Here is a 27,255-nt window from a genome sequence, read left to right as displayed (position 1 = left end):
CTAATGCGGTGCAGGAAGCCTTTTTGGCCGTATGGGGGATACAAGTCCTAAGAGAAGCAAGGTGTGGAGGTGTTCTCAGTTCTGGCCTACTTTGGTGAGTCTGTGTGAAGTTGATTACCCCTGGAGAAAACAGACCAACACTTTTCTCTACATGGAACAACACATCTGTAGCGGGTAACACACACGTACATTCTCTCTCAAACGTGTACACACAATCTTTGCCTCTCTTTCTCTCACATACATGTGTTCTTGATTGCTTTTTATATCAGTGTTTTTATACACACAATGAATCCAGCATCCCCGTCTCTGTGGTGTCTGATCAACATCTTGGTATGTACCTTCATTACATTTTAGTGCTAAACACAAGGCTGTTATGCACGCTTTGAGCATCATAATATCAAGGGGAGGCCACACAGAGACTGTAAAATTAAGTAATTTAATTAAAAAATCCAAGGCATGTTGATATAGCGACGGATGAACCAGAATTATTTTTGTATTATTAAGTGACCCACCATAGCTAACAGTTGAGCAATCATTCTGAATCAAGCTGACTGGGGAATGGTCTTCTGTTGCACAGTGGTACATAGGCCTTTTCCTAAATATTTACTACAATATCCATATGCGTCCTATAAGCTTTAACACAGTCTAATTTCTCTAGTTGACAATAACCTTCCTTTACTGACACGTTCACATGTACGGATATGAATATGTGAATCGAGCTACTGAAAAAAAATAAGCTTGCAGTCGCTAGATTTCCAAGAACAAGAGCACCACTTCCTGAAATAGCTGAAATTAAATGGCTATCAGCACTTCATTTTCAGTAAAATGTCCAAAGCAGAAGGTTGATTTGTATACCCCCTTTCCCCCTTACTCCTCTTCCTCCACTCCTCGAGCTGCCCAGCCATCCCATTTGACGTCTCCTGTCGCCTCGCTTTGCTCCAAACTTGGCCCTCTGAAGATGAAATAAAACAGCATATAATAGAGTAACCATGAATCCATGAAAGAACCTGTCACATGAGGCAAGTCTCCCGCTGAAGCATGTGACTAGTTTGTGCTTAGATTCTCTGATTAGAGTGTGTCAACGCCAGAAGCTAAGTGGATTGAATAATTACCATTGCTTTGGTGACCGTGGATTCAGGAGGAGAGGGGAAAACAGAAGTCACAAAAATATTATAATAAAAAAAAAAAATCACAACTCAGAGAGAGGTTTGTACACAAGCTGTCTATCATAGGAATTGTCCAAATTTCATGTGCTTGAAGGATCCTTTAAAGTTTCAAATCACTAAACAGTCATGGTCACAGACTAGAGATGAGTTTTCATTCAAAACATCAAAAGATTATCTAAAAAGGAAAGATAACCCTATTAACTCCAAGAAACTCAAAATATCTGTGTTTTTTTTTAGAAAATGGATGTTTATGACTTGTATGTTTATGTGCTGTCATATGATCTAGCCCAGGGGCGCAGGAGGCACGGGGGACGTGGGGGATGTGTCCCACGCAGTGCTGAAGAGACAGCCATCGTCCCCCTCACTTTTGATAAGGAAAAAAAGCCTTATATACGCTAAATAAATAATAACATATAGGGTTTGCGCTAACTATGTAAAACTCCCGATTAACAGCATCACATCACTAACCACAGCCATCTACAGTACTGTAAAACTGCACAATCTCATATTCACTCTGTTGGATATCTGAAGCCAGTTTGTCTACTAACAACCATCATTAGAGATGCTTTTCGTTTGGAGCGGCATACTGGTAGGCCATCAAAAGCATAACATTTTCGGTTTGGTTTAGGATCTAATTTACTTTTGGACTGTTTGATTATATTGCTAAATGTTGGGACTGATGGGCACTGAACTCTGGGAGGTATTTGATGGTTCACTGTTATGTTTCATGCAGTTGAGAAAGTGTCGGGATTTCCACCGCTGTTTATTGCGAGACAAGGCAGCCATTGAATAGGGGTTGTGCTGTAATAGAAACCTTTTTGCGTAGCCAAGTAGCCTAAATTGAGTTATTGTTTAATTATGCATGATTTAGTAGGCTTCAGCCTCTGGCAATTAGCTCGAAAGGGGCGGCAAGACAATGAGCTTGAGAACGTGTGTTGGAGACCCATGGTAGGAAAACGACTTTATTAATCCAACCAACAATATAATAAAATATTAAGAAGAGTGTCAGGATTGGCGGATAGGACCCAAGCGCAAGACTCTTCCAGGCCGAGTTACAGACAAAAAACACTTTATTATCAACTACAAACTTTACAAACTACTTACATACATACGGGGCTTCGACAAGACAAACAGAGAGACGATCCGACAGGGAACAAAGAAACAGGAGGGTACAAATACACATACCAATTAACAAAAAGACAGAGGACTGGACGGAACCAACGAGACAATAACAGGGAACAGGTGAGGAGGCAGAAATGGAGGGAAAACAAACAAGACAGGAAGCAGACCAAATAAGGAGATGGGGCGGAGACAAAGACAGGTGACAGGCAGGTAACACAGAGCACATGGGGAACAGGCAAAAACAAACACAGGACAATACACAAAATGGCCACCAGAGTGGCACAAACGTATCAGTCCAGGCCAGATCCTGACAAAGAGGTGTTATTTCATTGACTTAAATCGAAGGAATGTCTTCTAGTGCTGGTGGACTGATGGCAATTGCTGGTATGGTATAGGCAAATATGAGAACCTTCCTTTATTTGTCCGGGCCGGCTATAAATAGAATCAATCCCGTGCATAATTTGAGGATTTATGGTAGCCTATCTCCTGCTCAACATGACATTAGCTGTTATGTTTATTGATAACAAACTCAACTAGCCTACTGATCAACTCGTTTTCACTAGCCTAACTATAAAATACAAGTATATAGGCCTACCCAAAGTTTTTGTTCTAAGATTTCAAACATAATTTAAAGACACAAATTGGATACTTCAGTTACCTTGGTGCATAAATCCCAAAGAGTAGGCGACCACACCCCAGAGTGATGGGACTTTCTTACGCGTTCAGTGTGGGGTATAAACAAGCTGAGAATTTAGCGGTGTCACGTCTGGCTGTCACAGACATAGGGAGCTCTTTGAAGCTTGGGATAATGTGGTACAGTTACTACAGTAACAGTATTTTATTTTACTTCTTATGTAATATATTTTTTTTTTCAATTTTATAAATGCTTTGTTTAAATGCTGTTGGAACAAATAGTTGATTATAAAGGCAACTTTCTGTTGCAATTTTCTGTGTGTTCTGGACTGGTAACTTGTTAAGCCAACATGTTCTAACATTGCATAAATATTAACTGCAGACACAGTGGAGAGTTGATTTGGTTTATACCAGACAATTTAGGTACTGTAGGCCTAACTAGGCTATTTGATCATGTAGTCTATGTTTGGATCATAGGCATGATGATTCATTCATGGCTTCATAAAATATCAACATCATGTTGCTTTTAGAGTATACCATTGGCCCAAGTAGTGTAAAATAAATCTAGCACATAGCAAGAAGCTGGTCTGAGGGCAGATCTGGCGTTGTTCTCATCTCACAGTTTTGACAATTTTAATCAAACAATATTTTGAAAACAATCAATGGTATTATCTTAATATTCTGGCAAGTTTAAAATATGATGGTCGAAAGTGGGCCAGAGGTGGCGATCCGATATCTGGAAATCTGATTTCACTATGGGTTTGTGTTCACAATTTGGTCCCCCTCACTTTCAAAATATCTCCTGCGCCCCTGATCTAGCCCTTCATAAATCAGTTAAAACGTAAACAAATCATTCTTGCACAAGAGATAGAAAATGCTGTTTGACTGAAATAATTTAATTTCACTGGAGGACAAATGCCTGCTTTTCACTTGAGGCTGCATAAGATAATCATGCACTGAATAAGTTGGAGCGGAACCCTCAAAATAGCCATCACCCAATGATAGATCTTGTTTGTCTAACTTTAATTTAAGTGACTGCGACCCTTTGAATGAAACAATCTCATTTGGAATTTGGGGGATTGACACTTCCTTTTGAGTCTTGTTCAGATGGTAGTGTGGAGTACATTTTCATGGAGGTTTCTGGAAGTGATGGCGGAACTCAGACAGATGGCAGATGACAGATCTGCTTCCTGGCACCATAACCCACCTGTGTGTGTGTCCCTCTGGCATCCAACAGAAGCGTAAACAGGAGAAGGCCCTTATCCATCACCTTCCCATTAAGAAACGCCCCGGTCTAAACTGCATGTCTGTTGTATCTCATCAACTAGTTATCCTGCTACGTGTTGCCAGGTTCCTGGAGAGAAATAAGCAAGCAGGTCTATAGAAGCAAGGCCAAAAGTATATAAATAATAAATAATAAAAAAAAATAAACTGACTAACTAATGTGGCTTTCCTGAGCTTACTTCCTTGTCTTCCTTGTCAGGATGAAGAACAGCTGGAAAAAGATATCATGTAGTGTATGCATATCCACCATGACTGCAATGGCATTTTTTTTTTTACTTCAGAATGACTACCCTAAAAGTACATTTAATCGGCAAGGTGACCTAAGTAATAGGCTATGACGTAACAACATTTGTCCAGAAAACAGTTGCAGTTGAATTGCTTAACTGCTTAAAATGTAAATACAGAATATTCAGTCCAACCCTCGCGAGGCTTGATCCAGTTCAACTGTGGTACAAGTAGCGGAGAAAAGCAGCTAGAGAAACATATCAGATAAATGATAAGGTAGCCCACCGTTGTTTACCTAATCCGAAAACAGTTCAATACCGCTACCAGAAAACGTCAGAGCTAAGCGGAGAGACACCATATAAGGTAAGTGTTTCCCTTGTTCTTTTGTGGTTTCACTCTAAATATGCACAATAGCCTGTTTTTATAGAGATCCTTCGCCGGAGGAGCTCATGAAAGCGTGTCCTTTTATATAACTGTCGGAATTAATGATTTGGTAGTTTGCCATGTGTAGTAGATAGACCTCAGTAAGCTTTATATAAAAACATGCCGCTTTTTACGGACTCGGTAGGCAGCATTTGGAGGACGTTGAGATTTAGATGAAAATAGACTTCTTTCCCTGTGTGACTGACCTGAAGTTAATTCTAAGAAAGAATTAGCCTATGTATTTCCTTTCTGGTCAATCCGGGTCAATCTGTTATATTTTTGTTTCGGTATTCCCCATTTTGCGAATTTTCATACAGCGCTACGTAGTAGTGTATCCACGTGCTCAGTGAGTCATGTTTCTTATATGGTATTATCATTCATTGTAGGCTACGTTATCCTCCTGCGCAAGGGATAGGGACACCTCTGGTGCATGCCCACGTGGGTGGGTGAAGGGTTTGCACTGACATATAGGTCTCAAGTTGGCAGAATAACTTTTTTACCTCAGAAAATAGAGTAGGCCTATAAAGAATATAAAGCATTATAAAACATTAGTCGTTCAAATCTGACGTGCCACACCGTTCTTATCAAGCAGCATCTGCAGTTTCATAATTCCCGTTTGAAACATTGTCTGGTTCTGTCATGTAATGGAAGTTGTATATGTAGCCTGCCTACCTCTCTGTTTTGCCTGGTGCCTTGTGAGGTCTCTGGTTGACTAGTCAGACTCAGTAGACTGATGGTGCTTATGGGGTTTAATCTGTCTGTGGCTGATACTGTCTTCCTGTCCCCTCTGCCCTCTGATACCATCACCCTTCTCTTCAGCAATTCCCCACCCCCTCCCCACACAAGCCCAGAGGGTTGCTCTTTTTCTGCCTGTCACAAACAGAGCACAGAGTAGATTCATCTCGAATGAAGGGTTAGGCTGCTGTCCACTGACAGTTCTCATTCTCAAATGTCACACTAGTTAAAATCACAATAAACAGTTATAGTAATACTAGCAATAATAGCTAATATAATATTGATAGTCATACTGTACTACACTAACAATATAATAATACAATACATAGGCTATGCATTTGTGGCTGGCTGCTTTGCTCTGGATATGCCACAACACTGTGCCACTTGTTGTGCCATGGGAGCGTACGTGTCATTCTGTCCATGTCTGTTGGGTTCACGCAGGGTTTTATAGTACATCTTTGGCAACCGGGCGGTGGTGCCATTACATTGTGTTGTGGCATATGTTGGCACTGCTGCAATGGACATCCAGGTTGAGGCCAAGGCATTTCACAAGGTCACCGAGCTCTGATCTGTGGCTCAGGCTTATTGTTGCCATCGACGAGACACAACAGCTGCAGACTTTGGCTACATTAACAATTTGTTCCTCTTCCTCCCTGTCTCTTGCACTTTCCTTGTGCTTTCCGTGTGCCATCCCTGGTCTCTGTAGGAACCCCCCAACACTCATTAACCTTGCAGTAGACAGCATCTTCCCTGTGGAACAAGACCAAATGTTGGTGCTATAAGTAGCACATTCATTATCATTGTTGAGTCGTTTCTCAGGATTGAGAAGGGTAGCGAGCGGCTACTGATAACTCTTCTCTTCTCTCTGTTTCAGTTAACAATTTTTAGTGCTTTTACTATATAGTATACTAATTTTCTATAGTACTGTATGTAGTGTCAAACATGTGCTTTGATACTATTTCAACTTTCTTCCTTGACTGTGACTTTTTTTTTTGTCTTTGAGATCCCACAACATTCATTTTTATTGTCAAGCTGCCATATGAATAGTTGAGACCTGTGATGCCACTATGGGAAGGGGAATGTGTTATGTGTGTTATGTCTTGGACTGCCTCTTGCTTGTATATTACAGCTCTGGCTTTGTGAAACCCCCACATAAGCCAAAAATCTGTCTTTAGGGCCTCTTTGTCTGGTGAAAGTAAGTCTTGTCTGTCAGAACCTTGGCTCTGGCGTCTTACGTGGCATCATCTACAATCACTCTAAATGAGCAATGGAACTCAGCCTGGGCTATTTCTCATGAGATTACAAGTCAGTGATGGCAAATGGGGGGTGGGGGGGGTGCCCGTAACGAGTCTCACAGTTTGTTTGACCACTCAAGGGGTTGTGTTTGCTTTCATTTCCTTCAATATTAATAGTTCTCGCTTAAGGTGCTTCTCCATGACATTAAGACCTGTCTGAATTGACATGGTTATGGTGGAAGTGGTATAAAGCTGAGTAGAATTAAATTTGAAATGCCAGGACAAATTTTTGGCCAATCAGAGTAGTTTTAGTCACCTAGCAGAATGTCTTAGAGGACGTTGTGGAAGGATGGATGACGGCCAATTTTGTAAAGGCTTTCACAATTACTAAAACACATTTTTTGAAACCTTTCTCCCTTTTCTCAAAATTGTTAACCATTCTGAAACTACATTCACAAAACCTCACTCTAAAAATCACACACAAAAAAAAATCAATCAATCGCCTCAAAACAGTTTTACCTGTGCTCAAAACCAAACAATGTATTGAGATCATATACAAAGCAGTCAAAATAAGAACACTACTGAGCGGTCATTACACACTACATAAAAAAAAATAGAAAACACAATGTTCAGGGCATATCTCCTGGAAATCTGTATTGTTTATGTACAGTAACCTGCGTTGTGTTGAACCTCTCAGATCAGCCCTGCATTCGCCCGGACTTGAAACAGCAGCATCTCGGATAAGGAGTCGAGCATGCTAGCAATCGAGCTAAAAGCCCAGGCTGCAAGCTCTCTCACTAGCACGACTCTTAAGGCATCTGGAGGGAGGCTTACCAACATGCATACTGCACAACTACGGATCAGCTGGCTACCTTTACACTACCTCCCCTAAACCTCACTCACTCACTCCCATTTGACAAAATCAAAGAACTGTAATGTTTAACAACCTGTTTGCACTCCGAACTTACTGTACTGGTTTATATTGATTTTGGCACATCATTTGAAACAAGTGTGATCAATTGTGACTCATTGTGTTTACTGCAATTTATGACATATGTGCTTTGTGTTCACTTTTTGCCACTTGTGGTTACCACAAATGCATCACAAAAAGACGGTATATTGCATGAGAATGTGTTAGGAGTTTTTCATAAGAGATCTGCAAATTGGGTTTGACTAGGTGAAGATATATGGTGTTGTGAAAACTGCCACTGGGCATTTGATTCAGACAATAGGATTTAGTGTTTTAACAACTCAGAAAAAAACTGCAATAACCTGCCAGCTTTGACACCAAGAACATTCGTTGTCCATTTCTGCCCGATACCTGTAACCTCTGCCATATTATCTTCATCAATCTACTATTTGCTCTGTGCAGAGTCCACATGATCTAGGGGGTTTTCAGATTAGGTGAATGTGAGCCTCCCTCCTCTTAGAGTAAATGAGGACAGCTCAACAAACACCCCCCCCCCACACACACACACACACACCACAATACAATTTTATTATAATTAATTGTTATATATATATAATAATATTGCTATTGTATGTTCCATGCAAAATGTTTCACTGATGTTGTGGGGTTTACTTAATGCAAAGCTATATGGTGCTTCTGTTGCCTCAGTATTACGGGCCAAAACTTTAGATTACTTTCTTCAGAGATTGCAATTCATTCAGATTTCTGTCAAAACTTTAGAATAAGTCGTGGGAAGGACCTGACGTGCATACAGTCTTAGAGAAAGATTTGGTGACGAGTCTAGCGACGCATTAGTGTTTCAAGGCGTCACTCTTTTGGTTCGTCGTCGGTGAACACCTCTTCACCTCTTCTTGAATTCAGAGAATTCAAATATGTGTCTCAAGAGAAATCCAGTTAGCAGGAAAGGAGGGTGGTGGAGAGTGTGAGGTTATCCTCAGTGTAGGGACAGCTACTTCAGAAAGCCCAGTTCAAACACAAACTCTTCTCTGAAGAGCCTGACTCATCCTCGCATGGCTATGATTCTTAGACAGATACTCCCAAGACAGGATAGACTTTCTCTCTCTCCCTCTCTCTCTCTCTGTGTGCTTGTGTCTGTGTGTGTGTGTGTGTGTCTGTGGATGTGTGTGTCTGTGGATGTGTGTGTGTGTGTGTGTGTGTGTGTGTGTGTGTGTGTGTGTGTGTGTGTGTGTAAGCGTGTGTGTGTATGTGTAGAGGAGAAGAGGGAGTTGTTGGAGACTAAACAAACTTGTCAACATACAATGTAAAGAGAACCATGTGGGGCTAAGGGGAGAGAAACAAGGGAAGAGAGAAAGATGCAGGAGTCCTGTAATCTCGCACTGTTTTCATGCTTCTTACAAACCCCCATCACAGATCCGTCACTCCTCAGCATTCATTCTTTGCTTAACAATACATGACGCGCCTCAAGGGAGCCGCCGACATTTAATATGCTATTTACATTGATCTCTGCTTGTGTGAGGGGCTGGGGATGTTGTGATGCCTTTGTTAGTGAAACCCTCATTATTAGACAGCTCCTTGGTATGTTTTGCATTGACTGTAACTAACCAATGTACTGTATTAAAATATCACTCACACCCTTTATTTTGATGCATGACATGCAGTAAGCATACTCCTGTTTAGTGACATGTCAAAGCTTACTACTAATAATATTATTTGTTTTGGTTATTTGTTGTTATATATCTACTATACCTCATATAGACCTACATTTTGTGTTGTTTTTCCCCCCAGTAGTGACACTGCAAGATAGCCTGGCGTAGCCGGACTTGAATTTGTATCAGAATTTCAAGTCTGATAGCACACCATTTGGATTTGATTATGGAGCATGTTTCAACCGATGTGCCTCTGCTCATCCAATTGGACAGACATAATCAGGGGTGCGTTTCCCGTACAACTACGGAGGTTAGCTTTTTACTAACGTGGTACGATGCATCGTTCAACTAACTAACATGTAAGTTACGACTGTTCCCCAAAGCCGCCGTACTTACATAGTACTTTGTTAGTTTGAACCATGTTGGTTTCAACCAACATAGTTCAGACTACAATGGTTGCAGATGTGTTCGGAGAATGTCGGGCTCTGTCGGTTAGAGCCGAACGCATGAAGTCACGCAAAATGAATGAAATTTGACATTGCATGACGTTTCCTGGGCCCAGCAGTTATAATATCATTAATAATAATAATAATAATAATGATAATACTTATTACAACAATAGGCAGTAATTTCAATAGGCCCTAGGCTATGTATGCTTTAAAAAATATATATATATTAGGCTATTAAAAATAATAGGCATAATAATGATAATTTTAATAATAACGTCACAGTCTATTGAACGTAGCCTACTAATGAGCCTAATCAGTGAAGCATAAATCGCCAACCGAGCACATGTAGGCTAAATACTGGCCAATATTTTCATTTGTTGTACCGTGACAAGGTGGCGTGAAAGGATAGACCTCTGCATTTCGGATCTTGTAGTCGTAGGTTCGAGCCTAGATAATGATAAATTAATAATGATGTTGGAATCTTGGATAGGCTCAATCACTAAATATTCCTATGATCGTTTAGAACCTGTAGTCCTAGTTTTAACTACTGATTGGAGACCATATGCTTTCTAGCCTAGGCTTAGGATACATGTAGCCTATATTATGTTCTATGCAAATTGGCATGGTTAGATTAGATTCAACTTTATTGTCATTGTGCAGAGCACAAATACAAATACAACCAAATACAGTTTGCATCTAACCAGAAGTGCCAAAAAGGCAGAAAAGTGCAATGTGATATATAAAGTATAGACAGGTGGTGCATAGACAGGACAATAAATATAGTGCAGTGTAGACAGTAGTATACAGTTGGTTTGCAGAAGGTGGTTTAGAGTAATATAAATGAAATATAAATATGTGCAGTATCTTATCAGTTACCTTACAGTAAGAGCAGAATAAATATGGATATGTAATATGAACAATGTTGAACATGTTGTTATGCAAGTGCTTTGGGTTTCACTCTGTTCTAAAAGCGCTATATAAATGAATACTTTACTTTATGATTGCCCTTCATTTCACTGGAAGTTTTTCATGCCTTTATGCAGCATTTTTCCAATGTTGCCCTTGTTATGTGTTTTCACTGTGACACTGAAAATTGAATACTGTTACCACACACAAGTATTTCATGATATTTTAAATGCACAGATACAGTTTTTTTACCATTACTTTTCATCCATTGTAGTTATGAAGTTGTGTGTTGAATCACAACCACAAAATGACAGTTCACATAGCACAAATGTTTTAATGCTCAAATGGTTGAAGGATCTGCGCCAGCTGTACCCACACACACACACACACACACACACACACACACACACACATACATATACACACTCACACTCACACACACAGTGTTACTGTAGGTGCTGCTGAGACAGTAGCAAAGTATATACTGTTCAAATGCATGTCTATATTCCCTGAGTGCACTGACATTTCAAGACCTACTTTATTCCATCAACCCCCTATGATAATACAAGCATGTCAACTGCTCCATCTAGGAGCCCAACAGCGAGGCAGAGGCACGGTACAACAACGCCCATAGCCGGACCCGCGTTGTTGTGGAGAGGGCCCTGGGCATGTGGAAAGGTGTGTGAGCAAATCCGCTGGTGGCCTGAAGCTCCATCCTGCAAAGGCGTGCAGTGTAGTTTTGGTGGCGGCGCTTCTGCAACATGGCCCTTCAGGATCACATCCCACTGCCGGCTGATGAGGAGCTGTTAGTGGAGGAGGTGGAAGAGGTCATTCCAGTGGCTGCTGCACACTTTCCTGCTGGCCTGGAAGCACACTGGGAATTAGTTGCACATATGTTTGGCCCCTAAACACCCAAACCCCACAATTCCCTGCCACATTACCTGTTTTTTCCCCTTTTGTTTATGTTTTTTACATTTCTTTTAGTTTGGTGGGGGTGAGGGGGTAAATGTACTTAACTTTCCCACCATCACTTTCTCCCCATGATCCCTCCCACACACACATACACACACACACACACACACATGTTCCCTATGAGCCATGACATCAAAATACATACACAGATTGAAAGGTCACAAAGCAAAGGCAACTTACCATTTTACCGCCTCCCATGACAGGCCTACCCATACCTGGGCCATGAAGGACAAGTTAAATCAGTGAAAATCATGTCACATTTTGACACTGACCACAGCACTCTGCATGCTCACTTAAGTCCCAGAGGTCTTAAAGTTCTCCAAGCGAGAGGCTACTCAACAGCAGCATTTTCCAATGTCATTGTACCAACATAATTCAGCTATGTGTTCAAATATCAAGATCATATAATAACGGAGAGTAGTCTAACTTATACACCCGCTAAACATAGCTTGTGATCAGACAAGATACAACACAAACCCCACTCCACAGGCATAGGCTACTCACCTCAAACCCATCGACTCAGTCTTGAACCCCTGACCTCTCTCATGTAAAGCACACACGCTACAGTCTCTGCCACAGCACAGTCACTTCACCACATCATAATGGGCTGTAGAGTCCATATACCGTTAGCTATGTGTATGATTAGCAGATGCTTCATCCAAACACACTTAACATACGACTACAATGTAACGTTATCCTTTTATAACAATTACAATGCTAGCCTCACATAACAATACCGTTGGCATTCAAAAGCTTTATCACCAGATAACTTAACGGGTGTTCGAAAGAATCTGTGCTGACACATTAGCATTAGGCTACATGTAAATTCACGAATAATAACAACACAGATGATTGCGGTCATCATAGCACTTCACCACAGGCCGCTCTGTTGTAGGCTAACTCCACAACACTTCACTTTCCACTGTACCACATAACGTTGTCCAGTAATGTGCAATTGTAGCTTCCAGCAATGCTATGGTATGGTATCCCACAGCAATGTTATGGGATCGTTTAATGGCTACCTCTCATCCATCTGTCCTCTGCGTGTTCCGTCATCAGGGTTGGTTACGTCGTCTACTATGGTTCTTACTACTTACTACAGGTCGAGAGGTGAAGTTGTAACTACACAACTTTACGATAGTGGTTGCGAACGTTAGTTGCTACTATGGTTTTGGGAAACACTGACGCAGTGTCACGATGCATCGTACTATGTAAGTTCCACCACTATAGTTCACACTATCGTTTTGGGGAACAGTTGTGTCGTACTTACATAGTTGCAACCATGTTAGTTGCTACCGTAGTTAGCAACGATGCTTTTGGGAAACGCACTCCAGAGCAACGGCAAATGTGAATCCCTTAGGGAAAACAGCAAAAACATCCTTCAATGCTTGTTTTCTGTGTGTCTGCTATTGCGCTTTCACTATCTTGTATAACGGCGGAATCTGAACATCTAACTTCTTTAGCAGCAACATTTTTTGTTGTTAACAAAATCAACTCAAGTGCGCTTAGGTGACGTGGATGACTATGTTACTGTTGCTTATCTGTTCATCATCGTATAAAGCCTGCCCAGACAATTTGATTGGTATTGAGACTCAATGGAGTGAATGGACAGTTAACATCCAAGTTAGCCTCTTCCCTCTGACTTTTGTGATTTCAGCATATCATCCACCCAGTCACATCACAAATAGGCATAGGGCCAGTGGGCCTGGTCTGCTCTGGTTTAAGCGGTTGGAGATTGTCCTGTGATTGTCCTCTCTGTCCTTCTGTCTCTGTGCTCTCCAGTCACACATTAACTGGCTGAACTGGTGAGCTTCATCTAAGTGGTCACAGCTAAGACGAATGAAATGAGAGCTAGTCCTGCAATGACCTTGCTAGTGTCCTTCTCTTCCTTACAGTAAGACCAGCCAGTGTCCTTACTGGATCATCCATGTTGGCCAAAGTCCAGATGGAGTGTGGTGGCTATGAAATGAAAAAGAAAAGCCCAAGAATGCACTGCACTGGATACAATTATTTACCAATTATGGGATGCCTTAAGTGTGCAGCACTGACAGTTGCTGAGAAGTATCACGCTAAGTTTTTCTAATATACAGTTTGGACATAAATCATCTAATGGATGTCAAGCAATCATGCTTGAGGTACAAGAAAATCATATGGACTATGAAGGATGAGCTTAGCTAAATTCCTGTAACTGGGCCGGGAAACATTTGTAAACTGTCTCTGGGTTCCCATTGGGCTTAGCTCATTTTTTTATTGTGGGGAGAGAATGATGCTTCTCGAACAATCTGTCTGGTCTGGGCAGGCCATATTAATCAAGCAGGATTTACCCACTATCACAACAAGCAATCAGGCCTTCTAATTTTAGAAATCGATTTCCCCCCCCCCACTAGCTCAGTAATCTGGTGGAGAAGACAGGACGGGTGCTGGTGGAGAGGAGGCGTGGGGAGTGCTGCTGCTGTCTACAGCTGAGTGAGTTACTGAGAGCATAGTGATTGTCTCTCCCGTCCTCCTCCTCCTCCTCCTCCTCCTCCTCTCCAACTCAGCTGATTCCAGGAGGTGCCATTAATAGCTGTCACACACTCGCGCTCTCCCTGGCCTTATTGTTTTGGCTGCCACTGCTGCTGCTGCTGTGTAATGCTGTGTAACACAGGGAGGGCTGAGAGAAAAAAGGGCTTGTATTTCCTGTTGTTAGCAGGGTTAGCATGTATTGCTAACTTTGGTCAGATTAACCATTTAAGAGGTTCACCCCTCATATCAGAGTGAAGTTGACTGTTAAGATAATTGGCAGGCTGTGTGGCTTGCGTAGTTGAAAATGTGTGTATTAGATTACAAAACTCAGAAAAAGCCCAGAGCAGATATACCTCTTTTTATCTCTATTTATGTGATGAAATTGTATGCTATTACTTTCATTATTTTAAATTATCATGTGTCACTGTGTTAATGTATAACATATCAACATTTGTGATTATATGTATGATAATTCTATTTATATTAATATTTTAATTTATAATGTATATAATATTATATTAAAGGAATTATCCGGAGTAAAATGCACTTTAGATCAATTTACGGATGATTGGGAGTACATACGTTGAGTTGACATCAAAATCATGTCATTTGGATGTGTTTTGAGAAAGTTCGATTTTACCGTTTTTAGTCAAAACTCGTTAGCCTGGAAGTGACCAGGGCAAGTCATTTCGCCGCTACAAAACGCTATTTTTATACCTCTTCTACAGTTCCAAACAACATTACACTTACGTGGTAGTGACACAATTCGCACAATTCACAATTTCGTTGCCGTTTAAAAAAAACAAAAAAAAAAACATTTTTTCTTTTAAAAAAACGGCAACGAAATTGTGAATTTCCAGAGCGTGTTACTCCACACTCGGCAATCGACTCCTACTGACTTTCCCCTAAAGACGCCAGCTGCAGCAGCAGCAACATTTCCGGAAAGGTACTGGCTTGATGAAATTCATTCTGGACTCTCTATCCGACCACATAAAGACCTCGGGATACTTCGTTTTGGCTTTAGGGACCCTCTACTAGGGTTGCCACCTGTCCAGGATTTTCCTGATTGTCCAGGATTTTAATGGTCTGTCCAGGAAAATAAAAATAAAAATCCTGGACACTGAATGTCCCGGATTTTTGTACATGATGCGCAAAATGTGTATTTCAGTTTAATTGAAGCGTGCCTACGTCCATAAACATATGCACAGCCTTATTGGCTCTACAAAAATGACGTAGCATAACATGGGTGGTGGTGGTGGGGGCACGCACCGTGGAGGTTCATTAGAAATGGTAAGGTGGAGACGGAGAGTGTGTGGGACAAGGAGAGACAGAGAAAGGAAAGTTTATTCCACATAAGCAAAAAAGCAGAACCTAATTATGTATTCCCCCTTTTTTCTCAATACTGCCCCCAGGTGTCCACAACTAAAAACTGTTGAAAATATAACAAAATAGTAAAGGTCTGCTATTAAATAAAGCAATTAACTAAACAGATAACTAGAAATTGTCATTCTTACTAATTTTAGCTATACAATTGTCACTTAGAATGACGGTTTTTATCTTGGGTTAGATGTGCGAAAGGCGCCGTTGCTTACAAACAAAAAGGTCGATTGGATGGTCAAAATGTCCAGGATTTTTGTCAGACATAGGTGGCAACCCTACCCTCTACTCACTACCACGTAAGTGTAATGTTGTTTGGAACTGTAGAAGAGGTATAAAAATAGCGTTTTGTAGCGGCGAAATGACTTGCCCTAGTCACTTCCAGGCTAACGAGTTTTGACTAAAAACGGTAAAATCGAACTTTCTCAAAACACATCCAAATGACATGATTTTGATGTCAACTCAACGTATGTACTCCCAATCATCCGTAAATTGATCTAAAGTGCATTTTACTCCGGATAATTCCTTTAATTTATAATGATATACATTAAATAAATTAATGGATACTAATATAAAAAAAATCTCTGAACTGACACCCACTTGTCTTTTTGATTCTGAAGCAGCTATCACCATGGGGTGCCTCCTCTTAAGGCTGATGTTGGGTCTGCTGTTCCTCCAGCTGCTTTGCCTTTCAGAGGGAAGAGATGAGCTTTTCGCCTCCACCAAGTATGGCAAAGTCCGAGGGGTGCAACTCCCCGTTCCAAATGGAAATGTACTGGGGTCAGTTGTTGCCTTCCTTGGGATACCTTATGCCAAACCTCCACTCAGTGAACTCCGCTTCAGACCACCACAGGATCCCAAGCCATGGACAGGGATACGTGATGCTACGCAATTTGCCAACTCCTGTTACCAACCCCTAGATAATATGTTCCCAGGGTTTTCCGGCGCAGAGATGTGGAACCCTAACACGCCACAGAACGAGGACTGCTTGTATTTAAATGTGTGGGTTCCCTCACCCACGCCTCAAGAGCCAGCTCCAGTGATGGTGTGGATACACGGGGGTGGGTTTCAGTCTGGCACTCCCTCCCTGGACCTGTATGACGGACGCTTCCTCAGCCACTCAGAAGGTGTGGTGGTCGTGTCCATGAGCTACAGAGTCGGGGCCCTCGGCTTCTTGGCCCTACCGGACAGCGACATCCGGGGGAACGCTGGGCTGTTTGACCAGAGGCATGCTTTGCTATGGGTGAAGGAGAACATTGCAGCTTTTGGAGGCAATGCCTCCTCTGTGACCCTGTTTGGAGAAAGCGCCGGGTCTGCATCTGTGGGCTACCACCTTCTGTCAACGGGCAGTCATGCCCTCTTCTCCCGTGCCATCCTCCAGGGCGGCTCACCCAACGCCGTATGGGCAGCCTTGCCTCCCCCACAGGCCCAGAACAACTCCTTGGCCCTGGCCAATCTGCTGAACTGTCCCAGAGACGTTCCAATAAGTGTTACAGAGGCTTGTCTCCAGAATGCAGATCCCAAGGAGATAATAAAACACCAGTCCAGTGTTTCTACATGCTATTCTATGATATGCGATGCTACGGTTTCGTTGCCTTTCGCCCCCACGGTGGATGGAAACTTTCTGACCGACATGCCTGTGGTTCTGTTGGAGTCTGGACAGTTTCTGAAGACAGACATCCTGCTAGGGCTGAACAAGGATGAGGGCTCATATTTCGTTCTCTACGGAAGTCCAGGATTCAGCCTTGAAGGGGAGAGCCTCATCAGCAGAGACCAGTTCCAGCAGGGTGTGGCCAGGACGCTGCCTGAGTTCAGCGAGGTGTCCCAGCAGGCGGCCGCCTTCATGTACACCGACTGGACGGACGAGAACGACGGACAAAAGAACAGGGATGGCCTGAGCAGTCTGTCTGGGGATTACTACATAAAATGCCCCGTACTCAAATTCACACGCAACTATGTGCTTCATGGAGGCAAAGCTAGACTGTTCCTCTTTGACCACCGCTCTTCTGTGAACCCATGGCCTCAGTGGATGGGAGTCATGCATGGGTACGACATTGAGTTTGTCTTTGGACTGCCACTTAACGCAATCCTGGGTTACACCAAAGAAGAGGTGGACATGAGCAGAAAGTTCATGAGACACTGGGCCAACTTTGCCAGGACTGGGTAGGTAGTAATAATCTATTATTAAAGTATAGTTTATATTTCTTGTATTTGCGTTTCGAACGTTCAAAAATGATGACATTTTAAAGTAACATGAACATGGCAACAATGTGAACAAAGATCAATAAGAACAAAAAATGCATACTGTATTTTTGACATTAATTTTTTGTATATGCACGTGTTCTTTACAGCTTTATGGCATGCTCTTTCAGCTTGTCAATATGTATGGACTCCAGATAAACAGGGAGATTTTGAAATAGTAGTCTTATAGCAATGTGACACACAGCTTGAGCCAGCTTCCCACAAGCTTAAGAGGACAGGCTATTCAATTAACACCTCATTTACACCTCAGTCTCAGGGGGCTGTTTACATGGAGCACTGTCAGCTTACAGTATTTCCAGCACTGGAATGGCATTTTTGTTGTATGTATACAGTGGAAAGAGAATGTCTGAGTCATGGGAAGATTATTTCTCTAAATAGTGATCAATTCATACATTGACAAGTGTATATATACATAGACAGGTGTGAATATACGGTGCAGTGGGCAGAATGATTAATCTGATTGATCCGTTAGTGGACAGAAGAGGCCATGTGGAGGTCAAGAGATGCATGGATCATACTTGAAGTGAAATGGCTCCTTGTGATGATAGGGACCCGGGGACGGAGGGCTCCGCGTGGCCACTCTTCAGCACGGAGCAGCAGGAGTACCTGACCCTCAACGCAGATGCCCCACAGACACACAGGAAGATGAAGGCCCAGCAGTGCAAGTTCTGGGACAGTTTTCTACCCAAACTGCAGAGATCTACAGGTGAATGTCCACCAAGCACCACCTAACCCAGCGCACTTCCTACAGGTGTTTTCAACAGACTCATACAGCCCCGAGGTCACACGTTCAGTCATTCTTACCAGGTTATTACACTGCTCACTGTCATTGCATCTCTTATCCCCTTTTAGTTCCATAGTGCTGTCAGTGAGGCAAAAATAAATGTACAGTAAAGTCTACAGTTGCACACAAAATGCCTATCATAATGATGTGCTGTACTGCTTTTAAACTGCTCTTTAAACTGAATAATTAAAGGATTTTATTTCAAGGCATATAACATTGTAGCCTGTTTTTTCTTTAACCCATTAAGACCTAGAGTGCCCATTAAACCCATTTCTTTAACCCATTAAGACCTAGAGTGCCCATTAAAAAGGCTAAAACTCTAAGCATTAAGCTAAAACCCTAAATCCCTAAGCATTTTCTGAAAACCACCTGACAACCCGAATCAGAAACACTCTAAGGGTGCATCCGGACTTATAGGTAGAAGCTCTTGTAAGACGCATGGGGTCTTAATGGGTCAAAAGGCAACGTCTCCCGTGTGTCGAGGCTTTGTCTTCTACCTCTCTTCCTCAACTTCAACTTCACTTCTTCATTTCTCGTCTTTCCTTTCACTGCTTCTACCCCCCTCCAACGTGCTCCCGACTCCTCTCGTGCTTTTTTTTACTGTTCCGTTTCGCCTCATCTGGTCCTCACCTGACCATCTGTAAAGTGCCGTCCAAAAGCCGCCATGCATCATCATTGGTTCCGGGAGAGGATGGCAAGACCAATGAGAGCACGATTTTGTAAAATGAGCGCACAATTTAGCCTCTGGGCTTCCGTAGATAACCTATAGAACCAAAACTTTCTATGCGTAAGCCACCTTGACAAAGCCTAGTCATAAAATGGGTTGCATTATGGCAGGGTAAGTTGCGCAGCTGTATTAGTCAGGGGGTCCCTGCAACCTTAAAGCTTAACTGTAGGTTTTTAGCATCATTTTTCTTGTGTTTGTGTGCATGGATGTGTGTGTGTGTGTGTCGGGAGCGTGGCTGTGCATGAAGGGAGCACTCCCGTGCCTGCGTCAGCATGGGGTGGGGAGCGGTGGGTGCGGTGCTGTGCTGGGCCAAGCTGGAAGCTCTTTGAGTGGGATCAGGGTCAATCTGTGTTTCACTCAGATGGGAGGTTCAAATCTGAGTAACGCTTCAACTCCTCTTCATGCTGCTAATTATGCCGACATGATCCTTGACCTGAGCTGTTTTCAGCACAGCTACAGGATGACTCATTTCTCTTTTTGTTGTTGTTTTGTAATAAATATACTGTATACTGTATGTTCTGAGTTTTTGGCATATTTTTGGCTTTTCAAAGGAGATGTCAGGTCAGGCTCCTCGTGTTTCTGCTGTTCAGTTAAAAGGAAGTGAGGGGAGATAAAGGCAGCATAGGGGTGATCCGCATTGTTACTTAATTTATGCACAGGTTTGAAAGGTAATTTGTGAAAACATTGCATCATTTTACCAACATGGCTGCATTTCCTGGTAAATAATAACCCCCTTGGCAAGAAAGATGAGTTGGCTTGCACATTTTTTGCATAAATAATGTGTGTGTGTGCTATGGTCTAGGCTAGGCTAGGTCTTTTGTTTATAACATGTAAATAAAGTCATGTGTCCTTGTGTACATGTGCCCTCTGGTAGTTCAATCTCAAAGTTTTGAGGCCTTCGCATTTTCTTTGGAGTAGGAGGTGACTGTTTTTATTTAATTTCCCACAATCTTTGGTTTCTGTCAGATGTGCAGTAGGATAGGGAATAGCGGTCGAGTTCCCAGTTTTGTAATCAGAGGTGCACACGACTTGTGAAACACACAAGCAAACACACACCCACACAAACAGCATTTTCCCCATCAATGGTCAATCTGCCTGTTTGTCCCCTCTCTTGGTCTGTCTCTTCTGCAATCCTCCGAAGCCTGCTCCCTGGGGATTACACATTCAAAAGGACTGTCAGTGTTATCTGAGCAAAGCCACTGGCTCCAGCAAAACAAAAAGCCAAACAATAGAGTGCAACAATGAAACCAAAAGGAATCAAAAATCTGTTTCTAGTTCATCTTCAGCATCTATATATAAGTCCTGGATATGTTTTGTAATACTGTATGTCTGAAAATAAAGAATTACTTACCATGAGATTGATTGCTTTTAGTGCCATATGAAGAGTTGCTATTTTAAGTAGGGTCATTTACTCTTCATAACAGTATTTGCGCCTAAATGTGCTGATTTTTCCTTGTACCTCCCACCAACACAGACTCAGGACAGGGAGGTAGAGTTCAAACAAGATAGTCTTTATTTCAAAGGAAAACCAGAAGTGGGTTGTCAAACCCAGGCCAGTAACAAACAGATGCTCCACTGAAAACATTACACCCCCTTCCCCCCCCAAGGGCCGCATCCAAGGACGAGGGGCCCGACGCCGAGGTCGCCCTCGGCCACGAGGGGCCGGTCGACTGGGATGTGTGCGATGGAACTTGGTGAGCATGGAGGGGTCCAGGATGTCGTCACGGTTGACCCAGGAGCGATCTTCAGGGCCGGAGCCCTCCCAGTCGACCAGATACTCCAGTTGACCTCTGCGGCGCCGGGAGTTAAGGATGTCCTTAATGGCATAGATGGGACCCCCAGCCAGGAGGAGCGGCAAGGGGGGTTCCACTGCAGCACCAGGTTCTGTGGAGGAAGGAGAGTGAGGTGAATGGTAAGGCTTTAGAAGAAGTGACACATGGAAGGTGGGGTGGATGTTGTAGTCAGGGGGGAGCTGGAGGTGGTATGTGACTGGGTTTATCTGGTGAGTGATAGTGAAGGGACCAATGTATTTGGGGCTTAGCTTTTTGCTGGGAAGTCTCATCCGGATGTCCCGGGTGGAGAGCCAGACCTTCTGTCCAACCCTGTACCCCGGTGTGGAGGACCGTCGGGCATCGGCATGGCGACTCTGGCGGCGAATGGCTCGCTGGAGGTGGCTGTGAGCTTCGCCCCAGACCTTCTCACTTTCACGGAACCAGGTGTCCACTGCTGGGACATCAGAGGGTTCCCCTGACCAGGGGAATAGTGGTGGTTGGTAACCAAGTATGCACTGAAAAGGGGTCAGGCCGGTGGAGGGCTGGTGTAGAGAGTTCTGTGCATACTCTGCCCAGGGTAGGTAACGGCTCCAAGTGTTCTGGTGACCATGGCAATAGGTCCGCAGGAAGCGGCTAATTTCTTGGATCCTTCGCTCTGTCTGACCATTGGTTTGGGGGTGGTATCCCGAAGTAAGACTCACCTTCACCCCCATCAGCCAGAGGAAGGCCCGCCAGAATCGTGAAATGAATTGTGGTCCCCTATCCGACACTACATCTTCAGGGATTCCAAAGTTTCTGAATACGTGCGTGAACAGTGCTTCAGCAGTCTCTGCGGCCGTCGGGAGACCCTTCAGGGGAATCAGTTTGCAGGCCTTGGAAAAACGGTCCACAATGACAAGGATGCAGGTGTGGCCCTCAGATGGGAAAAAAAAAAAAAAAAAAAAATCGGTGGCAAAGTCGACTCCGAGATGTGACCATGGTCTCTTCGGAACGGGCAGAGGCAAAAGCTTCCTTGCAGGCGGGTGACAAGGGGTTTTGGCCATGGCGCAATCCACACAACCAGCTACGTACCTACGGACATCTCACCATGCCCGGCCACCAGTACCGCTCCTGAAGTAGTGAGAAGGTGGCCATGACCCCAGGGTGTCCGGTGCTGGGTGAGGAGTGTGCCATGGTGAGGAGGTGAGTTCGGAGACTACGAGGCACATAGGTGCGATTGTCTGGCTTGTTAGGTGGCACAGGCTCAGTCTCCATAGCTGCGGCAATCTGCTCATCTAAGGTCCACTGGATGGGACCACCACGCCAGCTGGTAGGATAGGCTCAGGCTGTTCAGGCTTGTGCTCAGGGCAATATATGCGAGACAGGGCATCTGCTCGACAGTTATGTGAGCCTGGTCGGTAACTGATAGTAAATGTTAAACGTGTAAAGAAAAGAGCCCACCTGGCTTGGCGAGGGTTGAGTCGTTTTGCTTCGCGGAGGTACTGGAGATTCTTGTGATCAGTTAAGACTAAAAACGGATGATTGGCTCCCTCCAGCCAGTGACACCACTCCTCCAGGGCTAACTTGATAGCAAGCAACTCTCTGTTACCGATGTCATAATTGTGCTCTGCAGGGCTCAGCTTCCTGGAGTAGTAAGCACACGGATGAAGACGAGGAGGGTTACCATGGTATTGGGACAACACTGCTCCGACGCCTGTGGTGGAAGCGTTGACCTCGACGACAAACTCCTTGCTGGGGTCAGGGTGACGGAGGACAGGGGCTGAGGTGAAGGCCTCCTTGAGTTCCCGAAATGCCTGGGAAGCCTCTGAGCTCCAGGAAGGGGTCTTTGATTTTTCTCAGAGCAGAGTAGTTAGGGGAGCAGAGATCTGGCTAGTTCTGTATGAATCTGCGGTAAAAGTTGGCAAAGCCCAGAAAGCGCTAAAGTTCCTTTATAGAGTGTGGAGCTGCCCAGGAAAGTACAGCCTGTACCTTCCTGTCATCCCTGCTAACTCCCTGGGAGCAGATGTTGTAACCTAGGAATTGGACGGTGGGTGGGTGGAAGGTGCACTTCTCTGCTTTGAGAAAGAGCTGGAATTCACGCAGTCAAGACAGGACCAAGGAGACGTGCTGGGTGTGGTCATTGAGATTAGGGGAATAGATCAGGATGTCATCAATGTAGATAATAACAAATTTATTAAGGTAATCTTGGAATATTTAATTCATGAAACCTTGGAACACGGATGGTGAGTTCGACAAGGCTTGATTACGAGATACTCGTAATGACCAGTAGGGGTGACGAAGGCTGTCTTCCACTCGTCACCACGGCGAATGCACACCAAGTTGTAGGCACTTCGGAGGTCAAGTTTGGTAAACAGCGTAGCTCCACGCAGCTGTTCCAGAGCTGCGGGCACAAGAGGCAGGTGGTAACGGAATTTGACAGTGATTTTATTGAGGGCACGGTAATCGAGACCTCCATCCTTCTTGGCCACAAAGAAAAATGGAGAAGCAGCTGGAGACTTGGAGGGCAGGATATACCCTAGCTTGAGGGCTTCGACATACGCATTCATTGCTTCCTGTTCTGGCAAGGACAAAGGGTAGACCTTCCCCCGAGGCAGAGGGTGCCCGGGTAGCAGGTCTATTGCACAGTCCCAGGGTCAATGTGGAGGTAGCTGGGCTGCTCGTTTTGGACAGAAGACATCACTGAAAGAGGTGTAGGCTGGTGGGATGGTGACCGGACGACTGCTCTGGACTTTCAATGGATGTGGTGTTCACCGGAAGAGTTGGGCGTTGGCTGTGAGAACGTGGAGTTGTGGGAAACAGGAAACTTGACAGTTTTTGCTCCACTGAAGGATCTCCCCAGTAGACCAGGAGATTGTAGGGGAATGCTGAATCATGGGCGCCCCAGGATTACCTCTGCAGTGGACTCTTCGAGTATGAAGAATGTGATGGATTCCACATGAAGACTTCCCACCCGCATATCTAGGTTCTTTGTTTGATATTGGACCCGCTTGCGGGCTAGGGGCTTACCTACTATGGAGTGGACGTGGAAGGCAGGGACGCAGCGAATCCGCGGGAGTTGGAGGTGGTGGCAGAGGGAGCCCGAGATGAAATTCGCTGCGGAGCCTGAGTCAATGAGAGCAGAAGCCATGTAGGAGCAAGGATGACAGGCGTGACTAAAGGCTTTAGATGAACACTGGGAGTACGGACTGCACTCACCATCGGTCGAGGCGGGCGTGTGGGGCATTGGGCGATGAGGTGGCCTGAGTTACCACAATATAGGCACAACCCCTGAGTCAGACATCTGCGTCTCTCTGATGGAGTGAGCCGCATGGTGTCCACCTGCATTGGTTCTTCTGTGGCCCCTACTGCCTCTTCCCCGGCACAGGGAACGTGGACTGATAAAGAGGTGGAATGGAGCTGGATGAATCTTTCCAAGCCAATGGCATTGTCATAGGATGACAGTTGGAGCCGTAGAGTGGGTTCTAACCCCTGTCGGAATGCAGTGAGGAGGGCTGCCTCATTCCAGCCGCTGGCAGTGGCAAGGGTACGAAGCGGAGGGTGTAATCTGAAATGGACCTTCGTCCCTACCTCAGGGCATGCAGCTCCGCTTGGATGGAAGAGTCTCCCTCAGGAAGGTCAAACACCTGTTTGAAATGGGCCACAAAGGCATCCACTGATTCGGTGATGGGTCCACCTACACTCCAGACGCCTTCTGCCCATTGTAGAGCACGTCCAGAGAGTAGGGAAATGATGTATGCAATGCGGGATCGCTCTGTAGGGAACCTGTGGGGTTGCATCTCCAGGGTCAGGGAGCATTGCAGGAGGAAGCCTTTACACGCCTCAGGTGATCCAGGCTGTAGGACTAACCACAGGACTGGACGGGTTCAACGGCGGAGGAGGTGCTGGCGCCGGAATTGCCGCTGTCGCGGTAGTCAGTGCCTGGCGAAGCTCATTAACCAGTTCCTGGAAGTGGTCGCCAGGTTGATTGGATCTAGGCTCCATTGCCGGGTCTGGCCTTCTGTCACGGCCCACAGACTCAGGACAGGGAGGTAGAGTTCAAACAAGATAGTCTTTATTTCAAAGCAAAACCAGAAGTGGGTTGTCAAACCCAGGCCAGTACTAAACAGAAGCTCCACTGGAAACAGTAGGCCAAGGAGGGTCCAAAACACAGAAGATCAGTAAACTTCAGTAAAAGTCCCAAAACACAGAAGATCAACTTAACTAGATCCAACTCCGGAGGTGACTCGAGGGGTCTGACCAGGAGGACGCTGGAACAGGCGAGGGGAATCCAGGATGAGTACTCCTTGTGTGAGTCAGGCTGGCGGATAGCACCTTGGTGTCATCTCTGATGAGGCCAGACAAAGACTGAGGGGAGACTGGGGTTTAAGTAGGGAGTGAGGCTGATTGGGAACAGGTGCAGGTCATTAGTAAACTGGAGAGTGTGAATGAGTGAGGGGAGCTTCATCCTTGTAATGTCTACAATGAAATGTAGACATTACAAGGATGATCTCAGTTATTTTGGTTTTCTCTTAGCCATGACCTCAGAGGTCAACTGCCTTAGGGAGTCTGGAGTAACAACAGCTTTCTTATAATTAAATTTCCTTATCATGACAGTTCTATTTTACTTTCCTTGTATGTAACCCATCAAGAATACCCTGCTTAGTCCTATAAATAATGGTAAGACTTTGTCTAAGACAGACTTGTTGCTCTCATGCTTGCCTAGGATGCTTGTGTGTTTGTAATCTGTCTCCGGTGTCATGAATAAAGCTTTACACACTACCGTACAGTCTGTGCGTTACTTTTTGCCTCTTTGTGGATTAATACTTTATTTTTACCACACCTGTTTGAAATGGGCCACAAAGGCATCCACTGATTCGGTGATGGGTCCACCTACACTCCAGACGCCTTCTGCCCATTGTAGAGCACGTCCAGAGAGTAGGGAAATGATGTATGCAATGCGGGATCGCTCTGTAGGGAACCTGTGGGGTTGCATCTCCAGGGTCAGGGAGCATTGCAGGAGGAAGCCTTTACACGCCTCAGGTGATCCAGGCTGTAGGACTAACCACAGGACTGGACGGGTTCAACGGCGGAGGAGGTGCTGGCGCCGGAATTGCCGCTGTCGCTGTAGTCAGTGCCTGGCGAAGCTCATTAACCAGTTCCTGGAAGTGGTCGCCAGGTTGATTGGATCTAGGCTCCATTGCCGGGTCTGGCCTTCTGTCACGGCCCACAGACTCAGGACAGGGAGGTAGAGTTCAAACAAGATAGTCTTTATTTCAAAGCAAAACCAGAAGTGGGTTGTCAAACCCAGGCCAGTACTAAACAGAAGCTCCACTGGAAACAGTAGGCCAAGGAGGGTCCAAAACACAGAAGATCAGTAAACTTCAGTAAAAGTCCCAAAACACAGAAGATCAACTTAACTAGATCCAACTCCGGAGGTGACTCGAGGGGTCTGACCAGGAGGACGCTGGAACAGGCGAGGGGAATCCAGGATGAGTACTCCTTGTGTGAGTCAGGCTGGCGGATAGCACCTTGGTGTCATCTCTGATGAGGCCAGACAAAGACTGAGGGGAGACTGGGGTTTAAGTAGGGAGTGAGGCTGATTGGGAACAGGTGCAGGTCATTAGTAAACTGGAGAGTGTGAATGAGTGAGGGGAGCTTCAGGAGAGTGAGCAGTGGGTGTGGCTGGAACAGAACCTGGTGTGACTGTGACATGTTTGTACTGTATAATTTCATGCCCTGATATTCCCTATATTTCTATGCATAGCATATGCCATGATGCATCTGTCTCTCTGTGGCTCAGCATGCACATGCTCTCAACGCAGCATCCATCCATCAACCTGTCAGTCTGATAGGAAATCATTCTGTTGCACAGGACCATACTAACTGCCTTATACCAGATGAGGTAGTTAGTATGGAGATTATGTACAGATGTAAAGGGTGTATAGATTAAACCACCCATAATGTGCCTTAATGGGATGATCTGAGGGATTGAGGGACTGTCAAACCAGTCTGACCGAGCTGACAAAGTGGACATTATTATCCCAAAACTAATAGTTTTGTCTAGCTGAATTTACTTCACAAAAATGAAATTTGACAATTTACTCTGAAATCCGCATATGATG

The 27,255-nt window shown here is 44.4% G+C and overlaps 1 protein-coding gene and 1 long non-coding RNA gene across 5 annotated transcripts in view; one reads left to right on the top strand and one right to left on the bottom strand.

Annotated features, from left to right (window-relative positions):
• Positions 1-457: 457 nt before the first annotated feature.
• LOC143121581 (uncharacterized) lies at positions 458-5,766 on the bottom strand. 2 transcript variants are annotated; one of them, XR_012986516.1, is made up of 4 exons: positions 5,526-5,766; positions 4,358-4,677; positions 4,129-4,275; positions 458-952 (listed from the first exon to the last, which is right to left on the bottom strand). It is a non-coding gene; the product is annotated as an uncharacterized LOC143121581 (long non-coding RNA). The 2 variants fall into 2 exon arrangements; XR_012986517.1 differs by having other exon boundaries at positions 4,362-4,677.
• LOC143121579 (cholinesterase-like) overlaps positions 4,649-27,255 on the top strand; it is a 78,427-nt gene continuing 55,820 nt past the window's right edge. For 2 of the 3 annotated variants that reach the window (XM_076281992.1, XM_076281994.1), the window contains exons 1-3: positions 4,649-4,793; positions 16,233-17,772; positions 18,420-18,577. In XM_076281992.1, coding sequence (XP_076138107.1) covers positions 16,241-17,772; positions 18,420-18,577 — 1,690 coding nt within the window. In that variant the 5' untranslated portion in view covers positions 4,649-4,793; positions 16,233-16,240. Of the gene's footprint in view, positions 4,794-16,229; positions 17,773-18,419; positions 18,578-27,255 lie in introns of all 3 variants that reach the window. The other variant, XM_076281993.1, reaches the window with a different exon arrangement.

This window comes from Alosa pseudoharengus, unplaced genomic scaffold (assembly GCF_046254945.1).
Source record: "Alosa pseudoharengus isolate Yale_2024_CS ecotype anadromous, Long Island Sound unplaced genomic scaffold, YU_APseudo_1.1 YU_APseudo_1.1_scf_13, whole genome shotgun sequence".
Taxonomy (NCBI): Eukaryota; Metazoa; Chordata; class Actinopteri; order Clupeiformes; family Clupeidae; genus Alosa; species Alosa pseudoharengus.
The sequence above is the reverse complement of the archived record's forward strand: the minus strand, read 5'-3'. Positions and strand labels throughout refer to the sequence as shown.